This window comes from Pristiophorus japonicus, chromosome 6 (genome assembly GCF_044704955.1).
Source record: "Pristiophorus japonicus isolate sPriJap1 chromosome 6, sPriJap1.hap1, whole genome shotgun sequence".
Classification (NCBI taxonomy): Eukaryota; Metazoa; Chordata; class Chondrichthyes; family Pristiophoridae; genus Pristiophorus; species Pristiophorus japonicus.
In genome coordinates, this window is record NC_091982.1 from 256,246,345 (window position 1) to 256,266,773 (window position 20,429).

The following is a 20,429-nucleotide window of genomic DNA, read 5'->3' on the forward strand; positions in this document are numbered from 1 at the left end:
CCCTTCAAATCTTCTTGTGAGCCTCAGGATGAGAACCCCTGCTCCATATTGCTGCAACTCATACATTGGTATCCTTTCAAGACACCTAATATTCTGCTTGCGATTTAAAAAAAAAATTGTATGCACATAGTTTCCGAAGTGAATTAACAAAACTTATCCTATTGCTTAATTTGGGCTTGGTTATTTTAGCTCTAAATATAAAAATTGTATACAATGGGATTGCACATAAGTTCATAATTCATAAAAATGTACAAGTATAAAACATGCTTCCAACTGTTGCTTGTAATACCCCACGGAAGTCAGCAAATTGTTTGTGTGCAATATTTCCATTTCTCATATTAACCACCTTTATGATCTCTCTCAAACTGCAACAGTGCACTGGCATGTTCTTCTAAACTACATTTTTATGTTTTGATTATCAATTAAAATCATAAATATGCTTAATGCTACTTGGTTCAAGGTCTTGTGCTGGTCCCCGTGGATCAAGACACTGCCTGATATAGTACCAAGCTGATCTCAGCCTGGGCTGCAGCTCCAATTAGCTTCAGCACTCTAGTCCAAGGAGACAAAATATTGGCTAGGCATCTTATTCTTTCTGTATCTAGTGATCTTTGCTAAAAAAAAAATTACGCTTGTGTAAACATTGGATGAGGACAGATCTGACTCCACTGTGATGCCCTCCATGTTAAATAGTCTGCCAACAGTCACAATATATGCACGCCCATGAAGATTGTTGAGGCCAGTTCGTTAGACATATTCAAAAGGCAGTTAGATGTGGCCCTTACTGCTAAAGGGATCAAGGGATATGGAGAGAAAGCAGGAAAGGGGTACTGAAGTTGCATGATCAGCCATGATCAGAACGAATGGTGGTACAGGCTCGATGGGCCGAATGGCCTGCTCCTGCACCTACTTTCTATGTTTCTATGATTGCCCACTGTGATTGCTGCCGCTCATTGAATGAAACCCCAGAATGAGTCAACACTTTAAAAGAGAAAGGAAAAAATTGGGAGTAGGAACAGAGAAGCGCTACTTGTATGTATTGATTGAATTTGTCCTCCACATACCAAGTTTCCCACTGTTTAAATAGGTCTCCACTCTGATATTGTGTGTGATCAAATAGTTTCCCAGCCTTGCATGCAAAGTGCCAATGTGGACAAAGTATTAAAGCTATGGTAATACCTGTGGAACTGCATCGCAACACGAGTCAGTGCAGGGGGTAAAATTGATGTATTTGCAATGTGATGTATATACTAAGTGCTTCTATTTATCCACCATTGTGTTTTGCTGTCAGAATATGATTAATGAAGGTTATGCAGCAACACAGCTAATCAACCAGCTACATGAAGTCATCATAGATAAAGAGGATCTTAATGACCAACAGAAATCAGCGATCACACTAAAACTAGCAGTAAGTATGGACGGAAATGAATTACAAGCTGTGTTTTGCCTATTTCCCTGATTTCAGTGGAATGTCCAAATTCCTTGGCATAGCTCCATCCAGTTGTATGCTTATAGACTGGTGTGACACTTGAATTCTGGGAACCATCTTTTTAATCCAATAAATGGTCTTGGCCCCCCAACTTAACAATGATGGAGTAAAATGCTTATGTAATAAATAATAGAATGCAGTTCACTAGTCATCAACGAGTCACTGAACAGTGATCATTAGATTGATTTTGATGAACAGGATTGTTCATTTAATTGTACCTGTTTTACATGTTAGAATGGGATCCACCTTTCCCCAATGATGGGAAGACTGAATAAGATGTGAGTGTTTCTATGAAGTTGGGAGATGTCTTTATTTGAGGGAGTACTCACAAAACCATTCTTTTGTACTTTAATAATTTTATTAAAAAGTAAACCTCTGATCTCCATTTGCCTTTTTCATATTTCTGAACCTAACAGGTGCCCTCATGACCCTGCCCAGGTTTTGCTGAATACTGTATCTTGAATTATTGCTATATTTTGCTGATCCTTGAGTTTGATTCAACGCTAGTATTCTTGAAATGCACCAGAAAATTTATTGTAATTAATTACTATTTAATCTAAATATTTTCTGTGGAGAGCAACTCTTACATTTTCATTTTGACTATTTGAAAATTGGTCCTGGATACTTGTGTGGGATCCTAATTTCAGAGGTTGAATGTTCATATAGTTACTTCCTAATCCATCTCTAGCAATATATAATTAGCTTTAAAGAATGTTATGATACTTTTATTTTAAAAGTGGCTCATTTCTTTTTTCTTTTTCAGGAAGTTGACAAGTGCTTGGCCGATGGTGCTGATGAGTATCTGCAGATGATCAGTCTTTCTGCAGTTATTATGCAACAGTTTACACAGAGCAGTTAATCCAACTTCAGATAAGCAGCAATAACTCCTGTCACATTGTATTTAATCCCACAAGGGCTTCAAAGGTCAATTTACAAGCTGAAGACCCCCGGCCAAGTGTTGAGTTTCTCAGTGTTTTAGATCAACTCTTCATGCCAAATAAAGTGTTTCTATGTTTGTAAAACTTGTTGGCTTTGAGTATTTCAGCAAATCTAGTATTCCGTGCACAAGCACAACCAATGTTGTCTTATCCCCATGTTCGAAAGAAGCTAAACATCAAGATTGTTTGTGCTGCTGAATTGAATGTCAAATTTATACAGATTTATGATAATTTGGCAATATTTTGTTATACGTGTTCTCTTGTATAGTAGAAAAGTTTTCCTTCCTATAACTGCCTCTACTTCTCTTCCAGTTTATCCTACTTCCTATCTGTCAGTCTTACTCCATGCTCTGAAATTCCCTCCCTCAACTTCTCCCCTTTAAGATGCTCCTTTAAAACCTACCTCTTTGACCAAGCCTTTGGTCATCTGTCCTAATATCTCATTGTGGCTTGTTGTCAAATTTTGTTAATGATCCTGCATATAGTGCCTTTGGAATGTTTTACTATGTTACAGGCACTATATAAATACAAGTTGTCATCTCTTGTCTGTGTCATAGTTAAATGTATTGTTCCTTGTTTTGTGCCCACTAAACCAGATTATCTGGTTACTTAACTCATTGCTATTTGTGGGACCTTGCTATGTGCGAACTGGCTGCCTACATTGCAATGGTTACATTTCAAAATGGACACAGTAGTGTAGAGGAACCTTGGAGTGTGTGTCCAGAACCCTGAAGGTTGCAGGACTGGTAGGTAAGGTGGTTAAAAAGGCATATGGGATTCGTGCCTTTGTTAGCAGAAACATAGAATATAAAAGCAGGGAGGTTATGCTTGAACTGTATAAAACACTAGCTAGGCCACAGCTAGAGTACTGTGTGCAGTTCTGGTCACCAGATTACAGGATTGCACAAGAGAGGGTATGAGAGATTTACCAGGATGTTGCCTGGACTGGATCATTTTAGCTATGAGGAAAAATTGGATAGGCTGGGTTGTTTTCTTTGGAACAGAGGAGGCCTAATTGAGGTGTATAAAATTATGAAGGGACCTAGAGTTGACAGGAAGGACCTATTTCCCTTGGCAGAGGGGTCAACAACCAAAGGGCATAGATTTAGAAGGAAAAAAGACTTGCATTTATATATTAGCATGGATAGAGGATCGGCTAACGAACAGAAGAGAGTAGGGATAAATAGTTCATTCTCGGGTTGGCAATCAGTAATCAGTGGGGTGCACTAGGGATCAGTGCTGGGGCCCCAACTATTTACAATCTATATTAACGACTTGGAAGGGACTGAGTGTATCGTCGGCAAACTTGGCTACGTTACAATGTGTGAGGAGGACACACAAAATCTGCAAAAGGACATAGACACGCTAAGTGAGTGGGCAAAAATTTGGCAGATGGAGTAGAATGTTGGAAAGTGTGAGGTCATGTGCTTTATTTTTTCTGCCAAAGTGCAAGTTATTTAAATGGAGAAAGATTGCAAAGTGCTGCAGTACAGCGGGACCTGGGGATACTTGTGCATGAAACACAAAAGGATAGTATGCAGGTACAGTAAGTGATCAGGAAGGTCAATGGAATCTTGGCCTTTATTGCAAAGGGGATGGAGTATAAAAGCAGGGAAGTCTTGCTACAGTTGTACAGGGTATTGGTGAAGCCACAGCTGGAATACTGTGTGCAGTTTTGGCTTCCATATTTACAAAGAGTTGTACTTGCTTTGGAGGCAGTTCAGAGAAAGTTGATTCCAGAGATGAGGGGGTTGACTTATGAGGAAAGGTTGAGTAGGTTGGGCCTCTACTTATTGGAATTCAGAAGAATGAGAGGTGATTGTATCAAAACGTGTAAGATTGAGGGGGCTTGACAAAATGGATGCAGAGAGAATGTTTACACTGATGGGGGAAGACAGCATAATAAAATAAGGGGCTGCCTATTTAAAACTGAGATGAGGGTTGCAGATCTGTGGAAGCTGGGACATTGAATAAATTTGAGACAGAAATAGAGTTTCTTAAATAGTATGGGAATAAGGGGTTATGGAGAGTGGGCAGGGAAGTGGACCCGAGTCCATGATCAGATCAACCATGATCCTATTAAATGGCAGAACAGGCTTGAGGGGCTGTTACGGCCTATTTTTTTTTTAATGTCACACCTTTCATAACCACAGGACGGATCAAATGCTTTACAGCCAATAGAGTCATGTGTAGTTACTACTGTAATGTGGGAGAATTGTTTTCACCCAGAGGTTGGTGGGCAGTTTGGAACTCACTGCCTGAAAGGTGGTAGAGGCAGAAACCCTCATAGCAAGTACTTGTAAGTTACAACACTTCAAGTGCATATCCCAAGGCTATGGACAAAGTGCTGAAAAGTGGGATTAGGCTGGATAGCTTTGTCAGCCAGCACAGACACAAATGGCCACCTCCAGTGATGTAAGTTTCTGGTTCTATTCCTAAACATATACTTTGTGAAGCAACTGGGGCACTATGTTAAAATTCAAGTTATTTTAGATTCATCAGTACTGCCACAGTACATGTTTCTCTTTTTTTTTCCTTTTCCAGCTGTGTCATGGGTGTGTGTATTATTGATAAATCTATAAAAGGACATGGCTGGTCCATCTTTCCCGCCCATTGCTCAATGTGGGTGAAGATAGTTCAGTAATTTTTTTGAAACAGTAGGTAAATAAAATATATGCATGACTGCAACATCTGAAAAAACTCAATTTTGGTGCAAGTCTTGCCCCTGAGCTCTAGGTCTATTTGCAGTTTTCATTTAGTAAGAATTTTGTTGTAATCAGCTATGCAGAGGCAGGAAGTGAAAACCTAGCTACCATGTATAATTATTTCAGGGTTAGCACTAGTAAAATTATTAAACTTTACATTGCAATGACACTGCTATGCAAGTCTGAAACTTCCCTGGTTGACAGCCTTATCCCTATTAAGTGTCAATTTAAAGTACCAGGCATTCTCTAAATGGAGTTATAACTTTTATATATGTAATACAAAATTGTGGATTAACATGGGGAGTAAATATATAGGGCCCAAGTTTCCACACGCACCTAGAACAGCACAGTCCCGACCTGGACGCCCGTTTTTCACGCCACAAAGTGCGCCTAAAAAAATCCTCGGTATTCTCCACCTACATGCAGGTCCTCGGGTCCCCTGCGCTGAAAACAGTGCTGGGACCTCTGCACATGCGCGCTACAGTGGGCACGCAAGTGCAGTAGCTCCAGGCACCGAACTGTGTGGGAGGGGCCCCTAGCCCTGGCCCAATGGCCTGCGTGAATAAGGCTCCTCCCCCCCCCCCCCACTCCAGACCTGACACCCGCTCTCTCCCCGCCCCCCCCCCCCCCAACCTGTAAATCTGGTGCTGGGGACAGGCCCTGCCCGAAGTCTCGGGCCGGCCCGTTCAGCCTTCGGTCCCGAAAGGCCTGCCTGAAGCACTTTCACACAGGTAGGAAAATGGTTTATTTAATCTTTGCTTATAAATGTTTATTCAAGTTGGATTTATTTGTAGAAGTATAAATAAGGATTTATTATAGAATTTAATGACTTCCCTCCCCCTCTCCGATTTTTTTAAAATGTGTAGAACAGGTTTTTTCAGTTCTACAAAAATCTTCACTTGCTCCATTCTATAGTTTGGAGTACGTTTTCACTGTGGAAACTTTCAAATCAGGCGCCAGTGGCGGGATATGCCCCCTTTAAGAAAAAATTGTTCCAAAGTGAAACTGTTCTACCTGACTAGAACTGCAGAAAGAAAAATGTGGAGAATTGCGATTTCTAAAATAGTCCATTCTCCACCAGTTGCTCCTAAAAATCAGGTGCAAATCATGTGGAAACTTGGGCCCATAAAGTGGTGGTAATGATGGGAATCAATAATCTGACCAACTTTGCATCCCTCAACAATGTGTACTGCTGCATGTACTGTATAATAAACCTGTGCCACCCAATTTTCAGTAAGTGATTTGAGGAGTTAATTGTAAGACCTTTAACAGCATGAGTTTACCTTGTGTTGACAATTCAGTATATTTTAAATTCCATGTTATAATATAGTGAAATGACACTGGGAATGTGATTATGCTGCTATTCTTTCCCCCTTGCTCTTCTAGCATTATATCTGTCTTAATTCAGGCCCTCAAGACTTTGTTTACACCACACTAACCTTCAACCACAAGATATATGTTGTAGAGTGGAAGGAGGTATAGATTGAGATACAAGAGTGGAGGCAGAAAACATGATAGCTAAATGGAGTAAGGTACACCATGTACATGCCACCTGTTTGGTACCTACAAAGAGCACTTGAAGGCCAGCGCCTAGTTATTGTTCAGATGAAAACATCTAGGATAAGTCAGAACATTGACAGTGCAATCATTTTGTAGTGAATTGTATTAAATGTTTCTGGGACTCACTGTCTGCATAACTTACACAAGGGATTTTATGCAAATATGGATAGATTCCTGCATGACCTGTGTTCACCCAAAAATACTGTAAACTTACATTGGCCAAAACCCAAGCTCTAGCAATACAGTGCTCATCAATGGCATCAGTTTTTTTAAATTTGGAACACATTCTGGTACAGCTTAAACAATTTTAAAGTCACATGTATGAAATCAGCTACATGATTTGGCAAATCTAACTTGCCTAGGAAGGAAGTATCATATCCTACAAAATATCCAATTACCAATTTTAAGCCAGGTACTTAAACTCAATTTTCCATTCACCATGCTCAGTTTTCAACCTCCTGGCCTTCCTCTATGCTAAAGAAAATCCTCTGCCATCGAGGGTCATTTATTTTGGGCAATAGAAGTTACTCAGTGAAAAAGTAAATCAGCAAGCTGCTTCATCCACATCCAAAAATTGAGGTAAATACTGCAATTATATTACCAATATTTATGTATATACCTGGTAACTACACTGGCCTACCCACTGTCTGTCCCACCTGAGACAGACTGGTTCTCATATTGGACTGTACAGCCACCTAAGAACTTATGCTACAAGCAGAAGCAAATCTTCATCATAGGCAGTCCCTCAGAATCAAGGAAGACTGGCAAGAAAGTTAGAAATTGGTTACCTTCTTCAGAACATGTCAAAACAGCCACCCTGCAGCTTTTGCTCCTCTAACAAAAAGAAAACATTGCAAGTTTAAAATTAACTTTAATAGCAAATTCCACCATACAAATTGCAGAATCTGTAACAGGACCAAAACATTGCTGTTGTAAAGAACTTCAATGTAGGTTTAGGTCATCCAGGGTATACAAAAGAAAAATGCAAAAATTATACACAAAAATACTTATCCAAATCTGCATATTTTATAGCACTTATGAAAATAAAGTAGGCGTGAACTTTGATCCCCAAGTGGGTTCTTAGCTGAAATGAGTGAACAATTTGAATCAATATAAAACTTCAGTTCGCATAGCCTTGAGTGCTATTTTTATCAATCTCACTTCCAAAGCATAGTACTCACCCTTCAATGTGACAGGGCTGGAATACTGCAATTTCTAATTGGCCAGCATTGCATATGGAGCCATTCCTGTGCATGCATGCTTAAATCTTATTGGTCAAAGGCAAATCTTTTGCTTTTATAGAGCCCTTATTAAGAGTAGGTTTATTGAATGTAAACCTCCAATAATAGCATTTCTTACTTGGAAAATACCAGAGGAATGAGCCTGTAATATATCTGCTTAGGCTGGCTGCATTTTACATGGCTCAAAATCATGCACCACCATTGCAAATTTACAGATATTTCCTTATACATTTACTCTCTCCAGAAACATCTTAAATCAACATGGTTTAAACGTTGAAAGGATCTATATTTTACTATTGAGCAGAGTCTATACAATCTTTTAAGTTGTTTTCTAGAGAAAACAAAAAAATAAATATTTAGAATAAGGTGGAGAACAATACATAAATTATAAGAGCCCCTGTACAATAAACAAAACTACAAAGTTACAAAAATAAAGATGCAATACAGGAATGAAGTTGCAACATCCAGCTCCTCTCCAAACTAGTGCCAAATTTCACATTTGTACACAAGGTACCTTTAAAACTTCTGGTAAGCCCAAACTGTGCGGTTCATAGCACAAGTAGATCTTTGCACAACTCAAACTTATTAAATACAAATACATGTAGTTAGATTACTCTAGAAAAAGTGCATACATTTTACCAGTTGATTGGCAAGCTTCATTTTAAAATAGCTGTAGATATGCCAGTTTGACATAATTGGCCGATTTAACACAGCACTTGAATTTTTTAGTCCATAAGTAAACTATTAAGTGATAAAGAATATCAAACACAAATGCTACTACAGAACGTTCAAAACACTGAAGGGCATATACATTTAAACACCCCATCACTTAAACTTCCCACCCCAGCAGTCTACACTGCAAGAGGATGGCTTCCCTCAAGTCACTTATCACAAAGCTGGATTTCTGATCCGGTTTGCACATGGGAGGAGAGATTCAACAACTCGTGTGAAGCAGCACAACGCACCATGTAGTCTGATAATTCAGCAGCTGCAAATGCAAATTCTCAAGCCACACATTAGATCAGGTCAGCCACATTCATAGGCATCTCTTCCACAGTTGTATTGTAGAATGTCTCAATATCACGAAGAATCCTTTTATCTTCCTCGGTAACAAAGTTAATAGCAACACCCTTCCTGCCAAAGCGACCACCACGTCCAATTCTGTGTAAAGAAGCACCATTTTCTTTTCAATAGTTTGGAGACTTAAATACAATACAACATCCTGGAGCAGCTATTTGCAATATGTAAAGAAAAAGGATTTCTCAAATCCCAGTAAGCTGCAACAGTTCTCTCCCTCTCCCCTCTCTCTCTCTCTCTCTCTCTCTACCCCCACCCAAAAAAAAAAATCAAGCAACATTTCATAATGCAAAGTAGTGAGCCACACTTGCATCACTGAACAGGTCCACTCACAGGACTGCATACCTTCCAACAAAATTCTGCTATCGCTCAATGAGCTACTTAAGCTAGTTTGCTTAGATGGATTTAAAAGACACTAACCTGTGAATATAGTTCTCACGATTGGTAGGCAAGTCGTAGTTTATAACTAGAGACACCTGCTGCACATCGATGCCACGAGCCTTTGAGAGAATATTCAAATTAGCTTATAAAAAAGCTGGTTTATATAAAATTTACTGTGTGGGAAAGCATTTTATATCTAGATCTCTGCTGCTCAAGAACAGCTTGTGACTTCCCTTCCTCTGCCATGAGCAGAATAGAGAACCACCTCCCTGGGCCAAGGGTGGGGAAAACTAACTTCTGGCATCACCAACTTGGTGTGTAGTTTTCAATATTACCAAGATGCACTTACAGCAGTTACTGAAACTGCATTTGCAGTTATTTGTACTGCACAAGAAATTGTGAAAGTGCAAATTTTAGCAGCCAAATTCTGTGTGCCGATTTACATACCAGCAAGTCAGTAGTGATTAGTACACGGCTAGATCCTGAACGGAATTCCCTCATGATCACATCACGTTCTTTCTGATCCATATCTCCATGCTGCAATAGTCAAAACAGAAAGGCAATGCATTATAGACCATTATATTGAGCTGTCAAAAAACAACTGTTACTCTGGTAATAACAATCCGCACAAGAGTTAAATCCCAGAAATGGGTATGGATATCAAGATGGTGCCAGGATTCTATTCCGATTTAATTTGGGGAAAGTCACAATTACCAGAAAACATAGGAGCAGGAGTAGGCCATTTGGCCTCTCAAGCCTGCTCTGCCATTCACTAAGGTCATGGCTAATCTGATCTTGGGCTCAGCTCCACTTCCCTACATGCTCCCCATAACCCTTTACTTCCTTATTGCTCAAATCTGTCTATCTCCACTTTAAATATATTCAATGACCCAGACTCCATTTACAAGCCTGAGAGAAGAAATTCCTAATCAGTTTTAAATGGTACCAACCCGTTATTCTGGAACTATGCCCCCTAGTTATAGATTCCATGAGTGGAAACATCCTCTCTGCATCTACCTCAAGTCCCCTCATTATCTTATGTTTCAGTAAGATTATCTCATTCTTCTGAACTCCAATGAGTATAGGCCCAACCTACTCACCTCTCTTAAGTCAACCCCTTCATCTCCAGGACCAACCTAGTGAGCCTTCTCTGAACTGCCTCCAATACAAGTATATCCCTCCTTAAATAAGACGACCAAAACTGTACACAGTACTCTAGGTGTGGCCTCACCAATACCCTGTACAGTTGTACCAAGACTCATACTCCATCCCCTTTGCAATAAAGGATCTCTACAACAGTGAAATCCCCAATGCTTCAGCAAAGGCAGTAACAGCTGTGGATATCAGAGGGTCCAAGGTTTCTATCCCTGATTTGTAAAGTTGCAATGGCCAGATTATGTTCAGTTGTAATGCATTAGTTGGGCATCACAACTGAAAATAGCAACTTCAGCAAGGTGCAAGAACTGGCACCACTGGATCCATACTAGATAGGAATCAATAGCTTGAGGAGAAATTAAGAGGAAAAGCTACAGAAAACTTACCAATGCAGAGACAGTGAAGTCCCTGGCATGCATTTTTTCAGTTAACCAATCAACCTTCCTTCTCGTGTTAAGAAAAATCACAGCTTGTGTTATCGTTAGAGTTTCGTACAAGTCACACAGTGTGTCCAACTTCCATTCCTGTCAGAATAAGATCCCGAGTTTGAATTGAGCGTCCAAAAGCACACCAATTCCAAATTGTTCTTTAGTTGGCCCCATTGCCATTTTCATTTTTAATCCCACCCTGAAGAGGGATTTTCATAAAATATCAATGTTTAACAAACCTCTCTTTCCACATTGATGTAAAACTGTTTGATACCCTCAAGGGTGAGCTCTTCTTTTTTCACAAGGATACGGATTGGATCACGCATAAACTTTTTGGTGACCTCCAAGACATCGATGGGCATGGTAGCGGACAACAAAACCACCTAAAGAAAGAACATTACTTAGCTGTACTATATTTTAAATCAGTGGCATTCACAATATTTTTATGTACATACATTACAAACTGCCTATGTAAACTTGACATGCTGTAACTAGATTCTTGACAATGATGGTATATAGTGGCACCTCAGCTCTGAATCTCCCAGATCTGCAGCCTGTAGTGCAAAGAAATTTCTATGCTCCAGCTATTGTTACTTGTTAAATTACAGTACATATTGCTATTTAACCAAATCAAACTATAAAGATAGAATGCATGTAATCAAAAGTCCACATGCACTGGTCCAATTTTTTCCCAGCCTCTAACCCCCTGTTCTCCCAAAGACTACATTTCACTATTACACTACCTGCAATATGGGTCTCAACCAGTGTACCATAAAAAAAACTGTAGCACAGAATCTTGAGACATAGGACACTGGACATTAAGAAAGAGGTCCACCCTAGCCTTATTTGCAATGCTGTGCATTTTTTCTCCTTCCCTGGTGTACTCGACTAGCATTATTACAAAAGGCAGGAGGTCCTGAATTTTGTAATTTTAGCAGAGTGCTTAAGAAGAAGGCAAGTTGGTAACAAATGTGATTTTGGATATTTCAATGTTCCCCAACATGTGTAGTATTTACTGGAAGCCATTCCTTGCTCAGATTACATCCCGTCAGAAAACAAATCAGCTTACCTGAATGTTCGTGCTCAGCTTCTGAAAAATCTCGTAAATTTGATCTTTGAATCCACGACTCAACATTTCATCAGCTTCATCTAAAACAAACATCTTGATCCACCTGGAAGCTGAATCATTTAAACCAAGTTAGAACAGTATCTATGGAGAAACTTCCATCAATCTGGTACATATTCACATAAACCGCTACAGACTGATCAATGGCAAGTTTTGACCAGCAAAGGGACTCTTGCAATCTGAATTCTAAATCTCAGTTTGACAAATTTGTAGAAATCCAATAGTCCTCCTCCCTTGCCTTTTCTCAATCTCTCAAATCAGTATCTCAGTATCAATACCTAAACTAAAGCCTTTTATCCTGAAGACCCAACAATTTCAAGTCTGTTTTCTATTAGGTAATGTGTATGCACACCTGACCATAGAACAGAGAGTGATCAGTCAGGAAGTTTGTCTCCATTTCAGGTCAGTCCCGAAAGATGGTAAAACATCATTTCACTCTGCAGAACTTGAGGGCTTTGGATTTTAAGGTCAGTACTCACATATGTATCCCCTGTTCAACATGTCAAACACTCGCCCTGGAGTTCCTACAACAATGTTGGGAGCTTCTGCATTCAGCTTCTGCATCTCACTTCGTACATTGGTGCCACCAATGCAGGCATGGCAAGTAGCACCCATGTAATCCCCTAGGGCCAGGATTACCTTCTGGATCTAAAAAAGATACAGATTCACTTAACCCTTGAATTAAAATAGACTTGACTGCACAAATAAACTAGTAAATTTATAGATTTTGTGCTCTATTTAGACACTGAACATTTACCTACCAAAGCATTACTCTGAACAATTATGAAACATACTACAATAATGGAATATATGAAAGATTTAATCTTGATGCAACTATTTGGCCAATTACTTAATTTTAGCTTGCCATTATGTACAGCCCAAACATTAACCTACAAGAGTAGAAGCTGTCGGGAGCACGAGGCATGGAGCTTTTCTTTTGGGGGGGGGGGGGGGGAAATAGGGTTTTTCTTCAAAGTAACCCCTCTTTTCCACCCCCACTTTATTTTAGAAGAAAACGGTTTTGTTAACCCTCAAGTCCATCACCACTTGCTGCTAGCCTATTCCAGTGATGTAACAAATGGAGCATCACAAAAAATGTGAGGCACACTTCAGATTAGGTCAAGAGCAATCCATACCGCGGGATTCCAACTCGGCCTACAGCCTGTAGGATATTCTGTACCGAATAGTCTGTATTTTGCATTGAATTGGAACCATTTTCAACATGGAGCAGGTTGAGGAAAAAGCACTGCCGCTACACTTTGATTCTGCTTTAAGTACTCAGCTTGATATGTACATGGATAGGAACAGGAATAGGCCATATAGCCTACCGAGCCAGTTCAGTCACTTTTTTAAAAATTCAATCACAGGTTGCCAGCAAGGTCAGCATTTATTGCCCATCCCCAATTACTCTCAAGGCAGTGGTGGTGAGTCACCTTTTTGAATACGACAGTGGCTTTCAGAGAGCAGTTAAAGAATCAACCACATTGCTGAAGGGTCTGGAGTCACATATAAACCAGACCAGGTAAGGACAGCAGATTTCCTTCCCTAAAGGACGTTAGTGAACCAGATGGGTTTTTTACGACAATCCAGTAGTTACACGGTCAGCATTAGTGATACTAGCTTTTTATTCTGGACTGGACTGAATTTAAATTCCACAGCTGCCGTGGTGAGATTTGAATTCATGTCTCCGGATCATTGGTCCATGGACCCCGAAGTTTCCTTGGACCTCTGCTCTTTTTAGCTTTTCACCATTTAGAAAGCACTCTGATCTATCATTATTAGATGTCCATGAATGGATAGGGAATTAAGCAAGCAATGTATTTATACACAGCGCAACACTGGCAAATTTGAGTCACATTTTGCACTGCAATGAAATTATCTAGTTCATGGATGCTGTCTCAGAAGGCACCTGATAAAAGATTATGAGAGCACGTGACGTTGGAGATAACCTTGTGACTGATGCAGGCTAGAAGGGCTGAATGGCCTGCTCCTGCACCTACTTTCTATTTTCTATGATTGCTAATTGGTTGGGAAGGAGAGATAAACACTCGGGCATGCTATGACAAGTAATGTTCCCTAGTGATCTGTATCAGCTATTCAGCATATATTAATAACTTGGATGATGGAAGAGCTTATATATCCACTTTCTAGATGACAGCAAATTAGGAGGCACAGCAAATTGTGTAGATGGGAGCAGGAAATTACAAAAGGACACAGACCAACAAACTATGGCAGATGTGAGTTCAATATGGGGCAGTGTGAGTCATCCACTTTGGATCTGCAAAAGAGAAATTCAAATTATTTTCTCAACGACGACAGACTAGGAGCAAAAGGATCAAGGTGCCCATGTAGCTAAATCACCAATAACTAGTGCACAGATAGAAAACTTAAGTCAAAAAAACTAATGGAACATTGACCTAAATTTAGTTCAAAGAGGTTGCTGAGACTGCTCTCAGTTCTGGGCAGCAAACCTCAAGATATATTGGCATCGGAAGGGGTACAGTGCAGATTCAAGTGGCAATTGCACCTGCACAAGATCCTATGAGATCCAACAGTGCAGAATACACCTACAGTAGACCATGCATTATTATGGTGATATAATCAAAGCTCAAACCTCATTGCTATACCACTTTGTACCTGTTGCGCCAGTTCTCTGGTCGGAGCCAGGACCAAGGCCTGCGATTCTTTCATATCTAGCTCCAGCTGTTGCAGGATCGAGATTGCAAATGTGGCTGTTTTGCCAGTGCCAGACTGAGCTTGGGCAATTACATCAAAACCTGAATTACCAAAGCAAAATCGGAATTTACTTTTGAATTAAAAGAGCACTTAAATATCAAATTCTGTTCAATTTAAGCAACACATTCAAGGGGTTAATCCTTACAAGCTTTCATCAATCAACAATCCTAAATGTTAACAAATGTGCAGATCCTCAGACAGGTCATGAACATCCAGAAAAAGACACACATCCACTCAGATAGGCCCCTTTATCCTGCAGGTCAGAACTTTGTCAGCCATAAAACAAAGAGCGATCAGTAAAGAAGTTTCTCTCCATTGTACGTCAGTCCCGAAAGATGGTAAATCATCATTTCACTCTAGGTTTAAGATCTTGTGCACCAGCCCCATAAAACAACATTACACTACCGAAGTAATTACATGAAACTACTCGAAATGTTAGTGGCATCTACCAATTACGCAAGTGCCAAACCACTACAATAAAACAAGCAGCTTTCACTGCAAGCATTCTTCCCATTTAGTATAAAATAGTCACCTTTAATACATGGCATAATTGCCCTCTGCTGAATAGCAGAAGGCTTTTCAAATCCATATGCATAAATTCCTCGAAGGAGGGTTTCCTTCAGGTTCATGTCGTCAAAATTATCAACAATTTCATTCCAGTTACTCTGTAGGAAAAGATGTTTTAAATTACCACAAGCAAAAAAAAGAGTCAAGAAAAACAAAAATAATGTAGTATAATTTACTCACTTCGATAACACCATCTGGGTCCATGCCATCTGGGCCATGGTCTTTAGAGCTGCAAAGAGTATTTAAAAATTGTTAAATAGGACGGCATGCGGTTCTGAATTTTATTTTCACATGAATGGTTCCCGCCCTTAAAAATTCTCCTTGACAAACTCACAAATCTATGCCGCCCTGCCTTACCCTTCCTCCCCAATCCCGTGCTGGAGGAGGCAAAAGAAAATCCATCTCAATGTGGGTCTTAATAGAACAGAGAGGCGCGCTGTTTCGGAGTGAGGCAGTACTCGAGATAAACACCGCAATTTATCATTTTCAAAACATAGTATTTCATATAAACCCCCCCCACAGCACCTGGACACTCACCCGCCGCTCTCCACGTGTCCGCCTCGTGCGGGGAACGGCCCGGCTACAGCCACGGGGCAGGCCGCCTGCAGCGCTCCACCACCCGGCCCTCCTTCCACCACACGACCCAAACCCTCCCTCCACCACACGACCCAAACCCTCCCTCCACCACCCGGCCCTCCTTCCCTCACCCTCCCTCCCCCACCCGGCCCAAACCCTCCCTCCACCACCCGGCCCTCCTTCCTTCACCCTCCCTCCACCACACGGTCCAAGCCCTCCCTCCATCACCCGGCCCTCCTTCCCTCACCCTCCCTCCCCCACCCGGCCCAAACCCTCCCTCCATCACCCGGCCCAATCCCTCCCTCCCTTCCCCCAGCGCTAACGAACCCCCCTCAGAACAAAGAGGGAGGGGGAAAACCCAATCACACGCACCGAGGCCCGTTTTCCACACCGTGGGGCTGGGTCTCGAGCCTAGCCGGATCGCCCTCCCCTCTCTCTCCCCCTCACTACAGCGACATGTCCTCGCCGCCGACAGTTGTTTTGAAGTGATTTTGTTTGTTTTATATACAAGCGGTGAGGTGGGTTGTGAGGTGAGGTGAGGTGGGTTGTGAGGTGAGGTGGGTTGTTCCCCCCCCTCTCCCTCCCTCTCCCGGGGGCAGCGTGTCTCCCACTGCCTCCCCTCCCCTCCCCCCGGGGGGGGAACCGGGCTTGTGCCGGCGGCCGTTACCTGTAGTCGGTGGAGCCGCAAGACATTTTCCAGCAGCCGCTGCCTCCCACACGCGCCTCCCTGACTGAAAGGAAGTGCCGGCCCCCGGCCCGCCCTATTTATAGCATGGCCAGCCGGCCACTTCCGGTGCCCCGCTCAAACCCTCTCACAACAAGAGGCGCGCAAACCGCCAGCCGGCCGGCCTTGTGACGGATCACTCACCGACTTACTTCCGATCCGACCACTCCGCCGCCGCCTGCTCTCTGTTGCGGTTTATTTTAGGGTTTTTTTCAGCCCTATTTACCTGAGCGGATGAATACCGCTGGGGAATTTTTTTTTTACACACAAGATTTTCGAGCGCTCCGCGTCGGCGGGGTTTCCCAAGCTGCCCCTGGCGGCGGATAGGCCAGGCCCCGCCCACAAAGCATCTTTTTTGCTCAAGTGGTTCATGGCCAATATAACCCCTCCACCCACACCCCTGGGCAATTCAATCGCCCCCAACTGGGCCAGGGGACACTTCTGTTTTGTACATTTCTTTTAAAAAAAAAATATACATTTTAATATTAAGTAAGATTAAGAAAATTACCCTCACTCTCACTTCTTCAAATACCTCGGTACTGTTTGATAAATTAAAGGCAAATGGAGATGCAGCAGAGGAGAGAAAGGCCGATTGCTGCCCATGGGAGGGATAAACGAAAGACTTGCACTTATATTGCACCTTTCTCGACCACCGGACGTCTCAAAGCGCTTTACAGCCAATGAAGTACTTTTGGAGTGTAGTCACCGTTGTCATGTGGGAAACACAGCAGCTGATTTGCGCACAGCAAGTTCCCACAAACAGCAACGTGATAATGAGCAGATAATCTGTTTTTGTTATGTTGACTGAGGGAATAAATAGTGGCCAGGACAGCGGGGATAACTCCCCCTGCTCTTCTTCAAAATTGTGCCATGGGGTCTTTTGCACCCACCTGAGAGGGCAGACAGTTTAACATCTCATCCGAAAGACAGCACCTCTGATAGTGCATCATCATCATCATCATAGGTAGTCCCTCGGAATCGAGGAGGAATTGCTTCCACTCTTAAAATGAGTCCTTAGGTGGCTGAACAGTCCAATACGAGAGCCACAGTCCCTGTCACAGGTGGGACAGATAGTCGCTGAGGGTAAGGGAGGGTGGGACAGATTTGCCGCACGCTCTTTCTTCTGCATGCTCTCAGCAATGAGACTCGAGATGCACAGCGTCCTCCCGGATGCATTTCCTCCACTTAAGGCAGTCTTTGGCCAGGGACTCCCAGGTGTCGGTGGGGATGTTGCACTTTACCAGGGAGGCTTTGAGGGTGTCCTTGTAATGTTTCCACTGCCCACCTTTGGCTCGCTTGCCATGAAGGAGTTCTGAGTAGAGCGCTTGCTTTGGGAGTCTCGTGTCTGGCATGTGGACAACGTGGCCTGCCCAGCGGAGCTGATCAAGTGTGGTCAGTGCTTCGATGCTGGGGATGTTGGCCTGGTCGAGGACGCTAATGTTGGTGTGTCTGTCCTCCCAAGGGATTTGTAGGATCTTGCGGAGACATCGTTGGTGGTATTTCTCCAGTGAATGGAGGTGTCAACGATACATGGTCCATGTCTCTGAGCCATACAGGAGGGCGGGTATTACTACAGCCCTGCAGACCATGAGTTTGGTGAGAGATTTGAGGGCCTGGTCTTCGAACATTCTTTTCCTCAGGCGGCCGAAGGCTGCACTGGCACACTGGAGCCGGTGTTGTATCTCGTCATTAATGTCTGCTCTTGTTCATAAGAGGCTCGTGAGGTATGGGAAATGGTCCACGTTGTCCAGGGCTGAGCCGTGGATCTTGATGACTGGGGGCAGTGCTTTGTGGCGAGGACAGGCTGGTGGAGGACCTTTATCTTACAGATCTTTAGCGTAAGGCCCATGCTTTCGTACGCCTCAGTAAATATGTCGACTATGTCCAGGAGTTCAGCGTCTGTATGTGCGCAGACGCAGTCGTCGTCCGCGTACTGTAGCTCGACGGCAGAGGTTGGGATGGTCATGGACCTGGCCTGGAGGCGGCGAAGGTTGAACAGCTTCCCACTGGTTCTGTAGTTTAGTTCCACTCCAGCGGGGAGCTTGTTGACTGTGAGGTGGAGCATGGCAGCGAGGAAGATTGAGAAGAGGGTTGGAGCGATGATGCAGCCCTGCTTGACCCCGGTCCAGACGTGGATTGGGTCTGTGATGGATCCGTTGGTAAGGATCACGGCCTGCATGTCGTCGTAGAGCAGGCGAAGGATGTTGACGAACTTTTGGGGGCAGCCGAAATGAAAGAGGACACTCCCTCCATAGACCCTCGCGGTTGACAGTGTCAAATGCTTTTGTAAGGTCGAAGGCGGCCATGTATAAGGGCTGGCGCTTTTTCCTGCAGCTGTCACGCTGCAAAAATCTTGTCCGTTGTGACTCATAAGGGACGAAATCCACACTGCGACTCCGGGTGGAACTCCTCGGCCACAGGGAATAGACAGTTGAGGAGGACTGTAGCACCAACTTTCCCAGTGGCTGATAGCAGGGAGATTCCCCTGTAGTTGCCGCAATCGGACTTGTCCCCTTTTTTAAAGATGATCACGATCACTGCATCTCTGAGATCTCTCAGCATGCTCTCCTCTTAGATGAGAGAGATGAGGTCATGTATTTGAGCCAACAGTGCCTCTCCGCCATACTTTAGTGCCTCAGCAAGGATTCCATCCGCTCCCGTAGCCTTGTTGTTCTTAAGCTGCACTTGCTGATAGTGTGGCACTCCCTCAGTACTGTACTGGAGTGTCAGTCTAGAATTTTGTGTTCAAATCTCTGGAGTGGGACTTGAACCCATAACCTTCTGACTCAGAGGCGAGGGTGCTACCAACTGAGCCACAGCTGAGGTTCCAAAACTTCAAGCCACATGTACCAGATCCAGGATCAATCTATCTGATGGATCTGTGCAAAAACAATCCAGTGTACACAACCTGTCACTGGATACTTGCAGGGACGTATACATCATGGCTGACATGTTGGGTTACAAAGCCCCTTACAACTATTTTAAGTTGCACCTGTAAATCAAGTAAATAAAGTGCCCCCTGGTTAAAGGCGGGGGCAGTAAAACCGACAAATTAAACAAATAACCTTTTAACAGTAAACTTGGTTCAAATTAAAATTTGGTTGCCGGGGGTGATGACGCACTCCAGTCCCTCTGGTGCCCACCTCTCGCGGAAGGCCGCGAGCGTACCGGTGGACACCGCATGCTCCATCTCCAGGGACACCCTGGCTTGGATGTAACCGCGGAAGAGAGGCAGGCAGTCGGGCTGAATGACCCACTCGACCGCCCGCTGCCTGGACTGGTTGATGGCCTCCTTGGCCAGGCCCAGGAGCAGTCCTACGAGGAGGCCTTCCGACCTGCCCACTCCCCACTGCACAGGGTGCCCAAAGATCAGGAGTGTGGGACTGAAGTGCAGCCAGAATTTGAGGAGCAGCCCCTTCAAATATTGGAAGAGGGGCTGCAACCTCACACACTCAACATAAATATGGAACACGGACTCCTCTAGATCCCAGAAATTGCAGGCGGCCTGGGAGCCCATGAACCGACTTAAAAACCTATTGCACAGGACTGCTCCGTGCAACACCCTCCAGGCCAAGTCCCCGATAAATAAAGGGAGGACTCCCGCGTAGAGAGCCCTCCATTGGGGACCCCCGCCTCTTCTGGACGGCAAGATGGTACGCCATGGCGTGTCCGGACGGCAGACGAGGATGGCAAGGTTGAGAGTGTGCAGGAGCAGCCCGCACAGGA

The 20,429-nt window shown here is 43.2% G+C and overlaps 2 protein-coding genes and 3 non-coding genes across 12 annotated transcripts in view; 1 reads left to right on the top strand and 4 right to left on the bottom strand.

Moving 5' to 3' along the window:
* rfc4 (replication factor C (activator 1) 4) overlaps positions 1 to 2,511 on the top strand; it is a 34,990-nt gene extending 32,479 nt beyond the window's left edge. For all 5 annotated transcript variants that reach the window (XM_070883873.1, XM_070883872.1, XM_070883870.1 and 2 more), the window contains 2 exons: positions 1,292 to 1,408; positions 2,253 to 2,511. In XM_070883873.1, the coding sequence (XP_070739974.1) occupies positions 1,292 to 1,408; positions 2,253 to 2,348 (213 nt within the window). In that variant the 3' untranslated portion in view covers positions 2,349 to 2,511. The remainder of the gene's footprint in view (positions 1 to 1,291; positions 1,409 to 2,252) is intronic.
* Positions 2,512 to 7,543: 5,032 nt separating this feature from the next.
* Positions 7,544 to 16,740, bottom strand: eif4a2 (eukaryotic translation initiation factor 4A2). 4 transcript variants are annotated; one of them, XM_070883875.1, is made up of 11 exons: positions 16,647 to 16,740; positions 15,584 to 15,632; positions 15,369 to 15,501; positions 14,738 to 14,877; positions 12,580 to 12,748; positions 12,044 to 12,153; positions 11,214 to 11,357; positions 10,933 to 11,070; positions 9,839 to 9,928; positions 9,431 to 9,510; positions 7,544 to 9,094 (listed from the first exon to the last, which is right to left on the bottom strand). In XM_070883875.1, exons 1-11 carry the CDS (start codon positions 16,670 to 16,672, stop codon positions 8,950 to 8,952), a joined length of 1,224 nt encoding a protein of 407 aa, XP_070739976.1. In that variant the 5' UTR covers positions 16,673 to 16,740; the 3' UTR covers positions 7,544 to 8,949. The 4 variants fall into 4 exon arrangements, with proteins under 4 accessions (XP_070739976.1, XP_070739977.1, XP_070739979.1 ...); XM_070883876.1 differs by lacking the exon at positions 16,647 to 16,740 and adding an exon at positions 15,941 to 16,023; XM_070883878.1 differs by lacking the exon at positions 10,933 to 11,070.
* Positions 11,754 to 11,930, bottom strand: LOC139266497 (small nucleolar RNA SNORA81). Its single transcript, XR_011593740.1, has one exon. It is a non-coding gene; the product is annotated as a small nucleolar RNA SNORA81 (small nucleolar RNA).
* Positions 12,469 to 12,538, bottom strand: LOC139266498 (small nucleolar RNA SNORD2). The gene has a single exon (XR_011593741.1). It is a non-coding gene; the product is annotated as a small nucleolar RNA SNORD2 (small nucleolar RNA).
* On the bottom strand, positions 15,124 to 15,193 carry LOC139266499 (small nucleolar RNA SNORD2). Its single transcript, XR_011593742.1, has one exon. It is a non-coding gene; the product is annotated as a small nucleolar RNA SNORD2 (small nucleolar RNA).
* Positions 16,741 to 20,429: the final 3,689 nt, after the last annotated feature.